Source organism: Leucopleurus acutus (assembly GCF_964270905.1).
Source record: "Leucopleurus acutus genome assembly, chromosome: 11".
Taxonomy (NCBI): Eukaryota; Metazoa; Chordata; class Mammalia; order Artiodactyla; family Delphinidae; genus Leucopleurus; species Leucopleurus acutus.
In genome coordinates this window covers 53,795,771-53,808,142 of record NC_139152.1, presented here as the reverse complement: position 1 = coordinate 53,808,142, position 12,372 = coordinate 53,795,771, and the positions used below count along the sequence as shown (strand labels likewise).

The 12,372-nt window shown below is 42.6% G+C and overlaps 1 protein-coding gene across 11 annotated transcripts in view; it reads left to right on the top strand.

The window, feature by feature from the left end:
• The window catches only part of GRIP1 (glutamate receptor interacting protein 1), a gene marked incomplete at both ends in the record, with an annotated part of 692,303 nt that extends 684,765 nt beyond the window's left edge, over positions 1-7,538 (top strand). For all 11 annotated transcript variants that reach the window (XM_082849388.1, XM_082849396.1, XM_082849394.1 and 8 more), the window contains 2 exons: positions 4,743-4,889; positions 7,311-7,538. In XM_082849388.1, the coding sequence (XP_082705514.1) occupies positions 4,743-4,889; positions 7,311-7,538 (375 nt within the window). The remainder of the gene's footprint in view (positions 1-4,742; positions 4,890-7,310) is intronic.
• Between the last annotated feature and the right edge of the window lie 4,834 nt (positions 7,539-12,372).

Here is a 12,372-nt window from a genome sequence, read left to right as displayed (position 1 = left end):
CTTAGTTGCAGCAGGCAGGCTCCCTGGTTGCAGCAGGTGGGCTCCCTAGTTACTGCAGGTGGTTGCATCCCAAGGGCTCCTTAGTTGTGGCTCGCTGGCTCCTTAGTTGCAGCAGGTGGGTTCCTTAGTTGCGGCTCACCTGCTTCTTGGTTGTGGCATGCAAGCTCTTAGTTGTGGCATGTATGTGGGCTCTAGTTCCCAGACCAGGGATCAAACCCAGACCCCCTGTGTTGGGAGCGTGGAGTCTTAACCACTGTGCCACCAGGGAAGTCCCTCCCTTTCTTTCTTGATGAGTCTGGCAAAAGACTTATCAATTTTATTTTTTCAAAGAACCAGCTTTTAGTTTCATTGATCTTTTCTATTTTTTTTAGTCTTTTTCATTTATTTCTGTTCTCTTTATGCTTTCTTTCCTTCTACTACAGGTTTTGTTTGTTGTTCTTTTTGTAATTGCTTTAGGTGTAAGGTTAGGTTGTTTATTTGAGATTTTTCTTGTTTCCTGAGCTTGTATCACTATAAGCTTTTGCTGTATCCCATAGGTTTTGGATCATCATGTTTTCATTTTCATTTGTCTCTAGGTATTTTTTGATTTCCTCTTTCAGTGATCCATTGGTTTAGTAGCATATTGTTTAGCCTCCATGTGTTTGCAGTTTTTGCAGTTCTTTTCTCTTGTAGGTGATTTCTAGTCTCATGGCATTGTGGTTGGAAAAGATGCTTGATGTGATTTCAGCTTTCTTAAATTTATGGAGACTCGTTTCGTGGCCTAGCATGTGATCTGTCCTGGAGAATATTCCATGCACACTTGAAAAGAATGTGTATTTTGCTGCTTTCGGATGGAATGCTGTATATATATCAATTAAGTCCATGTGGTCTAATGTGTTATTTAAGGCCTGTGTTTCCTTATTGATTTTCTGTCTGGATGATCTGTCCATTGATGAAAGTGGGGTGTTAAAGTCTCCTACTATTATTGTTACTGTCAATTTCTCCTTTTATGTCTGTTAATATTTCCCTTATATATTGAGGTGCTCCTATGTTGCATGCATATATATTTACAATTGTTATATCTTATTCTTGGATTTATTCCTTGATCATTATGTAGTGTCCTTCTTTGTCTCTTGTAACAGTCTTTAAAGTTTATTTTATCTAAGTATGCTACTCCAGCTTGCTTCTGATTTTTTGTTTGCATGGAATGCCTTTTTCCATTCTCTCACTTCCGGTCTGTATGTGTCTTTAGATCTAAAGCGAGTCTCTTGTAGGCAGCATATATACAGGTCTAGTTTTTTTGTATCCATTTCAGGCAGTCTGCTTCTTCTGGTTGGAGCATTTAGTCCATTTACATTTAAGTTAATTATCACTATGTATGTTCTTATTGCCATTTTGTTAATTGTTTCGGATTTGTTTTCATAGGTCTTCCCTCCTCCTTTTCTCTTATGATTTGATGACTATTGTTAGTGTTATTTTGGATTCCTTTTTCTTTTTTGTGCATATATCTATTATAGATTTTTGGTTTGTGGTTACCATGTTTCTATGTAACAGTCTGTATACATACCTGATTGTTTCATGTTGCTGATCTCTTAATTTCAAAAGCATTTTAAATACCCTGCATTTGTATTCTCCGCCCCTCATGATTTCTGTTTTTGATATTGTATTTTACATCAAATTGTTTTATGTATCCCTTAACTGCTTATTGTGCATACAGGTGACAGTACTACTTTTGTCATTTAACCTCTCTACTGACTTTGTGTGTGGATGATTTCCTACCTTTGCTGTATGTTTGCCTTTACTGGTGAGCTTTTTCCTCCTGTAGTTTTGTTTCTAGTTGTGACCCTTTACTTTTTCTGCCTAGAGAAGTTCCTTTAACATTTGTTTTAAAGCTGGTTTGGTGGTGCTGAATTGTTTTAGCTTTTGCTTGTCTGTAAAGCTTTTTATTTCTCTATCAAATCTAAATGAGAGCCTTTATGCGTAAAGTATTCTTGGTTGTAGGTTTTTTCCCTTTCATCACTTTAAATATATTGTGCCACTCCCTTCTGTCCTTCAGTTTCTGCTGAAAAATCAGCTGATTGGCTTATGGGAGTTCCCTTGTATGTTATTTGTTGCTTTTCCCTTGCTGCTTTTAGTATTCTCTTTAATTTTTGTCATTTTGATTACAGTGTATCTTGGTATTGTTCCTCTTTGGATTAATCCTGTATGGGACTCTCTGTGCTTCACAGACTTGGGTACCTGTTTCCTTTGCCAGGTTAAAGAAGTTTTCAGCTATTATCTCTTCAAATATTTTCTTGGGCCCTTTCTCTCTTCTCCTTCTGGGACCCCCTATAATGCAAATACTAATATGCTTGATATTGTCCCAGAGGTGTCTTAAACTGTCCCCATTTCTTTTCATTCTTTATCTTTTTTCTATTCAGCAGCACTGATTTCTACTACTCTTGTCTTCCAGCTCACTGATCTGTTCTTCTGAATCATTTAGTCTGTTATTAATTCCTTCTAGTGAATTTTTCATTTTAGTTATTGTATACTTAACCTCTGTTTGGTCATTCTTTATATTTTCTAATTCTTTGTTTAAAACTTTTAACTTCTCACTCTGTGCATCTATTCTTCTCCTGAGTTCTTTGATCATCTTTATGACTATTACTCTGAACTCTTTCTCGGGTAGATCGCCTATCTCCATTTCATTTAGTTCTTCTGGAGTTTTATCTTGTTCCTTGGTCTGGAACATAGTCCTCTGCCACTTTATTTTGTCTAAGTTACTCTTTGTGTTTTTATGTCTGTGGTAGCTTAATTACATTTCTCAACCTCGGAGAAGTGCCCTTTGTAGGAGGTATCCTGTGCATCCCAGCAGTGTACTCCCCTTTCATCACCCAAGCTATATGCTCTAGGGGTTCCCCCTAAGAGGGCTGCATGGGTCCTTCTTTGTGGTAGGCTGAGTGTGTGGGCAGTCTGGTAGGCTTGGTTGATTGCTAGACCCTACCTTGTGCAGATGCTGCTGGTACTGTTTAGTGGGGCCTTGTCACCAGCCAAGGTGACAAGGTTGTGCAACCCTAGTAGGTCTCAGGGGTAGTGCTGGCTTACTGGTGGGCAGAGCCAGGGTCCCAAAGACTCTGGGGCTGTTGCCCACCCACTGGCAAGTGAAGCCGGATCCTGGGGTTAGTGCTGGACTACTGGCAGGCAGAGATGGTTCCTGGAGTCTGTTTGCGTGGCCCAGGGATCCCAGAGCTCGTTTTAGATCATTGGTTGGTGGGGGTGGTGGTTTCCTAATAGAGCTGGGTATGGGGTCTCTGGTGTCCAGAAGTTTGCATTGGCCTGCTAGTGGGGCGGGCCAGGCCTCAGCTGGCCCTGGGGTAGCGTCCAGCCTGCATGGTGGGATTGTAGCTTCTGGTGTCTGTCCCCTGGTGGGTGAGGCTGATCGTGAGGCTAGTGCAGGCTTCCTGGAGAGAAGGGCTCAAGCCTACCCACTGGTGGGCGGAGCTGGGTCTTGGCCCTCTGGTGGGCAGGGCCCTGTCTTGGCACGAGTCCAGAGGTGGCTGTGGGCTGTTAGACAGCCTGTCTGCTGACGGGTGGGGCTGTGTCCCTGCCCAGTTAGTTGTTGGGCCTGAGGCTTCGCAGCACTGGAGCCTGCAGGCTGTAGGGTGGAGCCTCATGTGGCTGAATGTTCCCCAATATGTCTGCCCCCAGTGTCTGTGTCCCCAGGGTGAGCCACAGCCACCTCCCACCTCTCCAGGAGACTTTCCAAGACCAGCAGGCAGGTCTGGCCCAGGCTCCTATCAACTTGCTTCTTTTGCCCTGGGTCCTGGTGTGCGTGAGATTTTGTGTGTGCCCTTTAAGAGCGAAGTCTCTGTTTCCCCCAGTCCCATGGGGCTCCTGCACTTAAGCTCCACTGGCCTTCAAAGCCAATGCTATGGGGGCTCATTTCCCTGGTGCAGGAGCCCTGGGCTGGGGAGCCTGACTGTGGGGCTCAGAACTCTCACTCCTGGAGGAGAACCTCTGCAGTATAATTATTCTCCAGTTTGTGGATCGCCCACCCGGGACGTATGGGATTTGATTACATCACGAGTCTACTGGTGGCTCCATCTTGTGGTTCCCTCTTTGCCTTTCGTTGCAGAAGATGTTTCCTGGTAGGTTCCAGTCTTTTTCATCTATGGTTGTTCTGCAGGTAGGTGTGATTTGCTCGTAAGAGGAGGTGAGCTCAGGACCTTTCTACTCTGCCGTCTTGGCTGCTCTCCCTTTTAAGACATTTCTTGCCCACAGTACTGAAGCACTGACTGGGATACTAGAGAAAATAAAATGGCGGACTTCCTGGCTCTTGCTCAAAGGCAGAGGATATGCTGAGCACTGAACACAGCACCAGGCACAGTGAACAGGAAGGAAAGGCCTTTGGCCTAATCCTGATATCCAGCTGCAAAGGGCTAACCCTGGCTTCTCCCGACACCTAGGGGTTGCTCCAGGAGAAGTGAACCTGCCCCTGGGAACTTCTCACCTATATACACCTGATGACTGCAAGTAAAAAAAAAAAAAGAGAGCGACCAGAACTCTCCAGCATTTCTCCTCCTTTTCCAGGTCTGGGTGGGACTTGGCAAATTCCAAGGATGTTCCTAGAGAATGGAAAAAGCTTCAAGATTGGGGGGAGCTGCCTAATCTATTACAAATCTATTATATTGAAATTAGTTTGAAAAGATGTTTCATCAAGAAATTTCATAAGCAAAAGTCCTCAAACTACCTAAATATCCCCTTCACATTTTCTCATTTTCCAGGTGACCTTGTACAAGGGCTCTGACATGGAGGACTTTGGGTTCAGTGTAGCAGATGGCTTGCTGGAGAAAGGAGTGTATGTCAAAAACATTCGCCCAGCTGGACCAGGAGATCTTGGTGGCCTAAAGCCCTACGATAGGCTCTTACAGGTAAGACCTCAGATGGAATTTTATTTGGAAATTAATTTGAAAGTCGTATTTGATCAGTGTCCACCCATCCTCCTTTGCCTCAAGACGAGATTAGAGGCCCCTCCTATAGAGGATAGGCACTTTTTCCTTTGGTAGAATTTACCAGTTACTGAAACGGCCTGTTTCCCTATATATATTCCCCAGCAGATTCTAAACTTCTTGAGAACAGGACTAGTACCTTATTCTCCCATTTCCCCTTATACGGTGATCGATACCAGTGTCTCACACAATGTCTAAAACCCAAAAGCTGAACCTTGTTTACTATTAAGTACTAGGAGTACTATGGTTGTCAGGTATAGTTTCATTGAGCAAAGCAAATTCCTGATCTTACGTACAGTTTTTAGAAAGAGCATTTTGCAGGAAGAGGAGGGGGTTGCCATCAGTCTTGAAAGTACGTTCAAGTGAATGAGTCTGTCCCTAAACAGTTGCCTTTCAAAGCATGAGGTTGCCCTGATTGGTTGGCTTTCAGACACATGTTCACTGAGCAAGTTGTCACTGATAGATTAGATCGTTTTAAAACCAGTTCTGGTGATCTTTTTACCATGGCAATATAACAATTACTCTTTTGTCCTAAGAGTAAGGAACACGTTTATTTTCCATAGATACTCTAGTATTTGCTGAATAAATAACTATGGACAAGTTATTTGACCTGTCTTCCTAATCTATAAATTAGAGCTATACTTACTTTTATGGAAGATGAGGCTATAAAAGTAGACTGGACTCACCTTGTGAAGGGCCTTGAAAGCCAAGATAAAGCTCTTGGACTGTATTCTGGAGGTATATTAATTTTCTAAGCAGAATAATGACATATTTTATAATTTAGAAAGACGATACAATTCTGTCATAGGTGGATTGGTGTAGGGTGAAGGGGAGGATCACAGGGAAGACGATCAGGTAGGTAAGGGTAAGACACGGGTACCAGACCTGAGTCTTTAATGCCTTCAGTGCATCCTGGCAGAGCAGTCTGTGAGGCAGCCGGCAGCTTGCAGTTGTTGCTCAGGAGAGATGTTACAGCCAAAAGTAAAGATCTGGGCTACTGAAGGCATGGATTTGGATAAAGTTGCCTATGGTGGATTTCTAGTGAGGAAGAGAAGAGAACTAAAGATAGAATTCTAAGAAAAACAAAATTTAAAGGACAGGAAGAAGCAAAGGCAGGAAAGGACTGAAAGTGAGCAGTTAAAATGGTACGAAGGTCAAAACAAAGTGGTGTCGTAAGAGCCAAGGAAGGAGTTTTAAGGATGACCAGGTAAAGGCCAAAGGGGATGAGAACTCAAGACACCATTCCTGTGTTGGACAGTTGGGGTCATTTATATAATATATAAGGGTCAGGTCCCAGACCGAGAAGATTGGGGAGAGAGTGAAAAGTCAAGGAACGGAAGCAGTATGTAGATGACTCTTCAAACTTTTAGGGGGAAAAGAATAAGGAAACACAATCTCATACAGAGCGAAGAAAGAGAAAAACAAATACTGTATGCTAACCTATATATGGAATCTAAAAAAACAAATGGTTCTGAAGAACCTAGGGGCAGACAGGAATAAGATGCAGACATAGAGAATGGACTTAAGTACACAGGGAAGGGGAAGGGGAAGCTGGGATGAAGTGAGAGTGGCATGGACATATATATACACTACCAAATGTAAAATAGAGAGCTAGTGGGAAGCAGCCGCACAGCACAGGGAGATCAGCTCGGTGCTTTGTTACCACCTAGAGGGGAGGGATAGGGAGGGTGGGAGGGAGACACAAGAGGGAGGGGATATGGGGATATAAGTATACGTATAGCTGATTCACTTTGTTACACAGCAGAAACTAACACACCATTGTAAAGCAATTATACTCCAATAAAGATGTTAAAAAAAAAGAATAAGGAAACATGAAAGACGAAGAACGCATGTGTAAGCTGAGGAGGGGGTGGGCTCATGACCGAGAGAGGTAGTTCAGTATCATGGTCAAGAGCACGAGCTTTGGAATCATCCAGACTGCCTGAGATTACATCCTCGCTGGACCACTTGCCAAGTTCTGATCTCAGGCAAATCTCTTAACCACTCTGTGCCTTACTTTCCTCATCTGTAAATTAGGGATAATATTTGGCACTTGGAGCACCTGCCATGAATAAGGTGATATGCTCAGCATGGGGACATTGGGATGTGTCCCTGTTCCCTGCTCTCAAGGGCCTTACAATTTAGTAGCAGAGAGTAAAGTAAGCCAATACCCATGTTATAGTGTGGTCAGGGCCAGGATAGACCTCTCTGTACAGAGTGCTCTTTTAAGCACTTTCAAGACTTTAATCAGTCAACCTGTTGTGTCTGAAATGTTACTCTGGGTTTTGGGAATCATCTTATGTCTATAACAGTAATTCAAAGTGGCGCTTCTTGACCTTTCAGGTTAATCATGTCCGAACGAGAGACTTTGACTGCTGCCTTGTTGTGCCCCTCATAGCAGAATCTGGTAATAAGCTGGACCTGGTTATTAGTAGAAACCCCCTGGCTTCACAGAAATCCATAGAACAGACTCTACCAGGAGGAGAATGGAGTGAACAGAACAGTGCTTTTTTCCAGCAGTCGAGCCACGGTGGTAATTTGGAGATACGAGAACCCACTAATACATTATAGCGATGCTTTTTACAAAGCAGGACAAAAGACAATATCTACATGGTGCTAAAAAAAAAAAAAAATCCCTTTAAGATTTCTGTGACATTTGAAGCACAGATAATCATGTGGCATTAACTGCAAGCACAGGGGTCTTTTAAATCTCATGGCTCACGTTCACTTACCCTTTCAAGTTGAAGAGGTTTCTTTGTTGGTGATCACTATGGTATATGACAGGCAACCCCCTGCCAAGACCAAGGGTAGCGAAAAAGAAAAACAACTAGGCCACCCCTCTCTACAGTTAACATCAGAGGAAATTTTTTACAGGTCCATCTTCCTATTCCTTTTTAAAAAGAGAAATTTCTGTTTGAAAATGTTCTCTATGATAATTTCCTTAATTCACTTTGAAATCAGTTTCTTACCACAAAGTCATTCATGCAAGAATTTACCCAACAAGGCTTTTCATAAAGCTGGCTGTACTAGGAGAGCTAGTTTGGTGAACTGCTGGGACTGCTGCTATGGGAGGGGTACAGGTATAAAATCATCTTACAACGTTTCAGCAATGATGCACATAGGCAACCATAATAGGTGGTGGTAAATGTTTTGCCCAAGTTTAGGAATGATTTTAACTAAGATGTATGCTATTCCCTATGCAACAAATTATCAAACAGGATATGTCTTGTGACCTGTTTTTTTTAAGGACACATTGTTAATAGCTGAAAAATCTGATAATGAATTAGGGTGTTTAGCAACTGTTTAGTTATCTTATTTTTAAAATTCAAGACTAAGAATTTGAGAATGAAGAGTCTATTAAAATGAAGTTTATCTTGATAGGCAAATCAAACTCATACTGCTTGACAGACATGTTTTGAAAACTGATTATATTGAGGGGTGTACAGCACATGTACTTAAAAATGACACTGGACTCTCTTTTGTTCTGAGCCATGCCACTTACTGAAATTGTAAATACATTTTTTACAAAATGCATTGCCAATTATTACCATCCCTCAAAGCAATAAATTGTGACAGTTGCTTTTAATGTTTGTCAGCAACTGTTTTCATTTGTTCAGATATTTTGAATAGTTACACTAATAACTAACTGTTATTTGGTGAATATAAAAAAAATAGATCTGTATATTAATTGTAGAATCTCCATACTGAAACAATTATTTTCCGAACATTTTTATTTTGGTCAATAATTCAAACAACTGCTTAGGCAAAGCATTTGAACACTGTGTCCTTTGTTTAAGGAAAAAGTTCACCTTTCTTTTTTGTGCAAAGAAATATATTATTTCAGTCATAGTTCAGAACTGCCAGGGCAAGAAAGTATAAAGCAGAATCATGTTAAGGAAAAAAAAAAGATCATGAGGGGAGTCACTTAAATATGTATTTTTATTTGTAACAAACAAGTATTAAACTGTAAAGTATTTTTGTACAAATTTAATACTTTAATAGCATGGTATTTATCGTCTATGTATGGTTTTGGGGAATTAAAAATTGTTGCAAATATTTGTATGGAAAAAAAACCCTCTACCAAATGGAATAAACAGTGATTTTAAAAAGCCAAAAGAAAAACTTTTTTTTTTTTTGGTGCTTTGAATATATTTTAGTGTTCTAGACTGAGCCCTACACAATACCTATAGTTACATAATTTTCTATGGGGGAAGATTTTGCCATAAACTTGAAAAGCAACATGGAAGAGCAGGAAGAACTTAGGTTTTGAAATTTGATCTGGACTTGAAGTCCAGCTCTGGTACTCACTCAGTGGTGGCATAAAATTTAATTACTGTGAGTCAGTTTCCCCACCTATAATACTGAAGGTCATATCTACATTTCAGTACTTTCATGAGAAGAGATGTGACACATATGTGAAAATGCTAAAACAGGAACACCTCGAAGACTAATAGTACATTTACTTTAGGTGACAAAGCTTGATCTTAAGGATCACATCTACCCTGAGAACATTATATGTATTCTATAAAATACATTTTCAAAAACTATTAAAATGTATAAATTTTCATCATGCTATCTTAAAAAAGAAAAAAGCTATTACCTTATAGTCCCAACGTTTTCATTTTTGCAGATTGCCTAGCAGGCTTTGTAAATTCACAGGAACAAGGCAGGCTGTCCATTCTTGCCACTTCCATTTAACAGTATGACAAGAAGTGAAATAAAAGGCAACTAGATTGGAAAGGAAGAAGTAAAACTCTACTTGCAGATGATACAATCTTGTGTATACAAAAACCTTAAGGAATCCACTAAAAAAACCTATTAAAACTAATATGAGTTTAGCAAGATTACAAGATACAAAAATCAATTGAATCTCTATACTGTAGCAATGAACAAACCAAAAATAAAACAATTATATTCTATAAAGCACAGGAAGCTCAGCTTGGTGCTCTATGATGACCTAGTTGGGTGGGGTGGGGTGGGAGGGAGGTCCAAGAGGGAGGGGATGTAGGTATACATATAGCTGATTCACTTCATTGTACAGCTGAAACTAACACAACATTGTAAAGCAATTGTACTCCAATAAAAAAAAAACAATTATATTCTCATAGGATCAACAATAAAATACTTAGGAATAAATTCAATAAAAGTACAGAGTAGGTGTGGAAGACAGCAGAGTAAAAGACCCTGAGCTCACCTCCTCTCATGAGCACACCAAAGTAACAGCTATCTGCAGAACAACCATCTGTGAAGAAGACTGGAACCTACCAGAAAAGATCTTCTACAACTAAAGATATAAAGAAGGTACCACAACAAGACAGACAGGAGGGGAGGACTTGAAATATAATCAAATCCCATACCCCACACGTGGGTGACCCACAAATTGGAGAATAAATATACTGTAGAGGATCTCCCACAGGAGTGACAGTTCTGAGCCCCACATCAGGTTCCCCAGCCTGGGGGTCTGGCACTGGGAAGACAAATCCTCAGAGCATTTGGCTTTGAAGGCCAACAGGCCTTCACTGCAGGAGCCCCACAGGACTGGGGGAAACAGAGACTTCACTTTTCAAAGGGCACACACAAAATCTCACACACACCAGGACCCAGGGCAAAATCAGTTATTTGATAGGAGCCTGGGCCAGACCTGCCTGCTGGTCTTGTAGACTGTCCTGGAGAGGCAGAGGGATGGCAGCAGCTCACCCAGGGGGACACAGACACTGGTGTCAGACACTGAGGAACATTCAATTGTGTGAACATTCCAGGTGGCTGACATGCTGGATCATTAGCACCAAGATCTGGCCCCATCCAACAGCCTGAAGGCTCCAATGCTGGGATGCCACAGGCCAAACAACTGGGTGGGGACACATCCCCACCCACCAGCAGAGAGGCTGCCTAAGGGCTTCCTGAGCCCACAGCCGCCTCTAGACATGCCCCTAGACATGGCCCTGCCCACCTGAGGGCCAATACCCAGCTCCACACACCAGTGGGAAGGCACCAGCCCCTCCCACCAGGAAGCCAGCCCAAGCCTCTAGACCAGCCTTACCCACCAGGGGGCAGACTCCAGAAAGAAGAAAGCTACAATCCTGCAACACAGGCCAGACGCCACCCTAGGGACTCTTTGGCCCCCTGCCCTGCCCACTAGCAGGCTAATACAACCTTCCAGACACTCTGGACCCATGACCAACTGTCAGGACTGGCCCCTGACAACACCAACAATCTGAAATGAGCTCTGAGATCCCTGGGCCCTGCAGGCAAACTCCAAGAAACACCTCTAACTGCTAGTAGTCTGGTACTACTCCCAGGGTCTGGCTTCACCTCTCAGTGGGCGGGCAACAGCCCCAGAGTCTTTGGGACCCTGATTCTGCCCACCCGTGTGCCAGCACTAGCCTCAGGGCCCATTAGGGTTCCACAACCAGCCACCTCATGACCAGGCCCCTCTAAAGAGCAGCCAGCAGCGTCCACGCAAGGCAGGGCTGTGCAAACCACCAGACTAGGCACCAGCCAAGCCTACCATACCACCCACATAGCCAGCCAAAACAGAAAGAGCCATGCAGCCCTCTTAGGGGGCACCTCTAGAGCATACAGCTTGGGTGACGGGTGGAGTGCACTGCTGGGATGCACAGGACACCTACAGAGGGCCACTTCTCCAAGGATGAGAAACGTAACTAACTTACCACGTACATAAAAATATAAATAGCAATAGACAAAATGAGATGGCAGAGGACTATGTTCCAGACCAAGAAACAAGATAAAACTCCAGAAGCGGAGTTAAGTGAATAGGCAATCTACCCAAGAAACAGTTCAGAGTAATGATCATAAAGGTGATCAAAGAACTGAGGAGGAGAATGGATGCACAGAGCAAGAAGTTAGAATTTTTTAACAAAGAATGAGAAAATATAAAGAACAACAAAACTGAGATGAAGAGTACAATAACTGAAATGAAAAATACACTAGAAGGAATCAATAATAGACTACATGAGGGGCTTCCCTGGTGGTGCAGTGGTTGAGAATCTGCCTGCTAATGCAGGGGACACGGGATCGAGCCCTGGTCTGGGAGGATCCCACATGCCACGGAGCAACTAGGCCCGTGAGCCACGGCTGCTGAGCCTGCGCGTCTGGAGCCTGTGCTCCACAACAAGAGAGGCCGCGGTAGTGAGAGGCCTGTGCACTGCGATGAAGAGCGGCCCCCGCTTGCCACACTAGAGAAGGCCCTCGCACAGAAGTGAGGACCCAACACAGCAAAAGTAAATAAATTAATTAATAAACTCCTACCCCCAACATCAAAAAATAATAATAGACTACATGATACAGAAGAGTGGATCAGTGACTGGAAGACAGCGTAGTAGAAATCACTGCTGCTGAACAGAAAAAAGAGTGAAAAGAAATGAAAACAGTTTAAGACACCTCT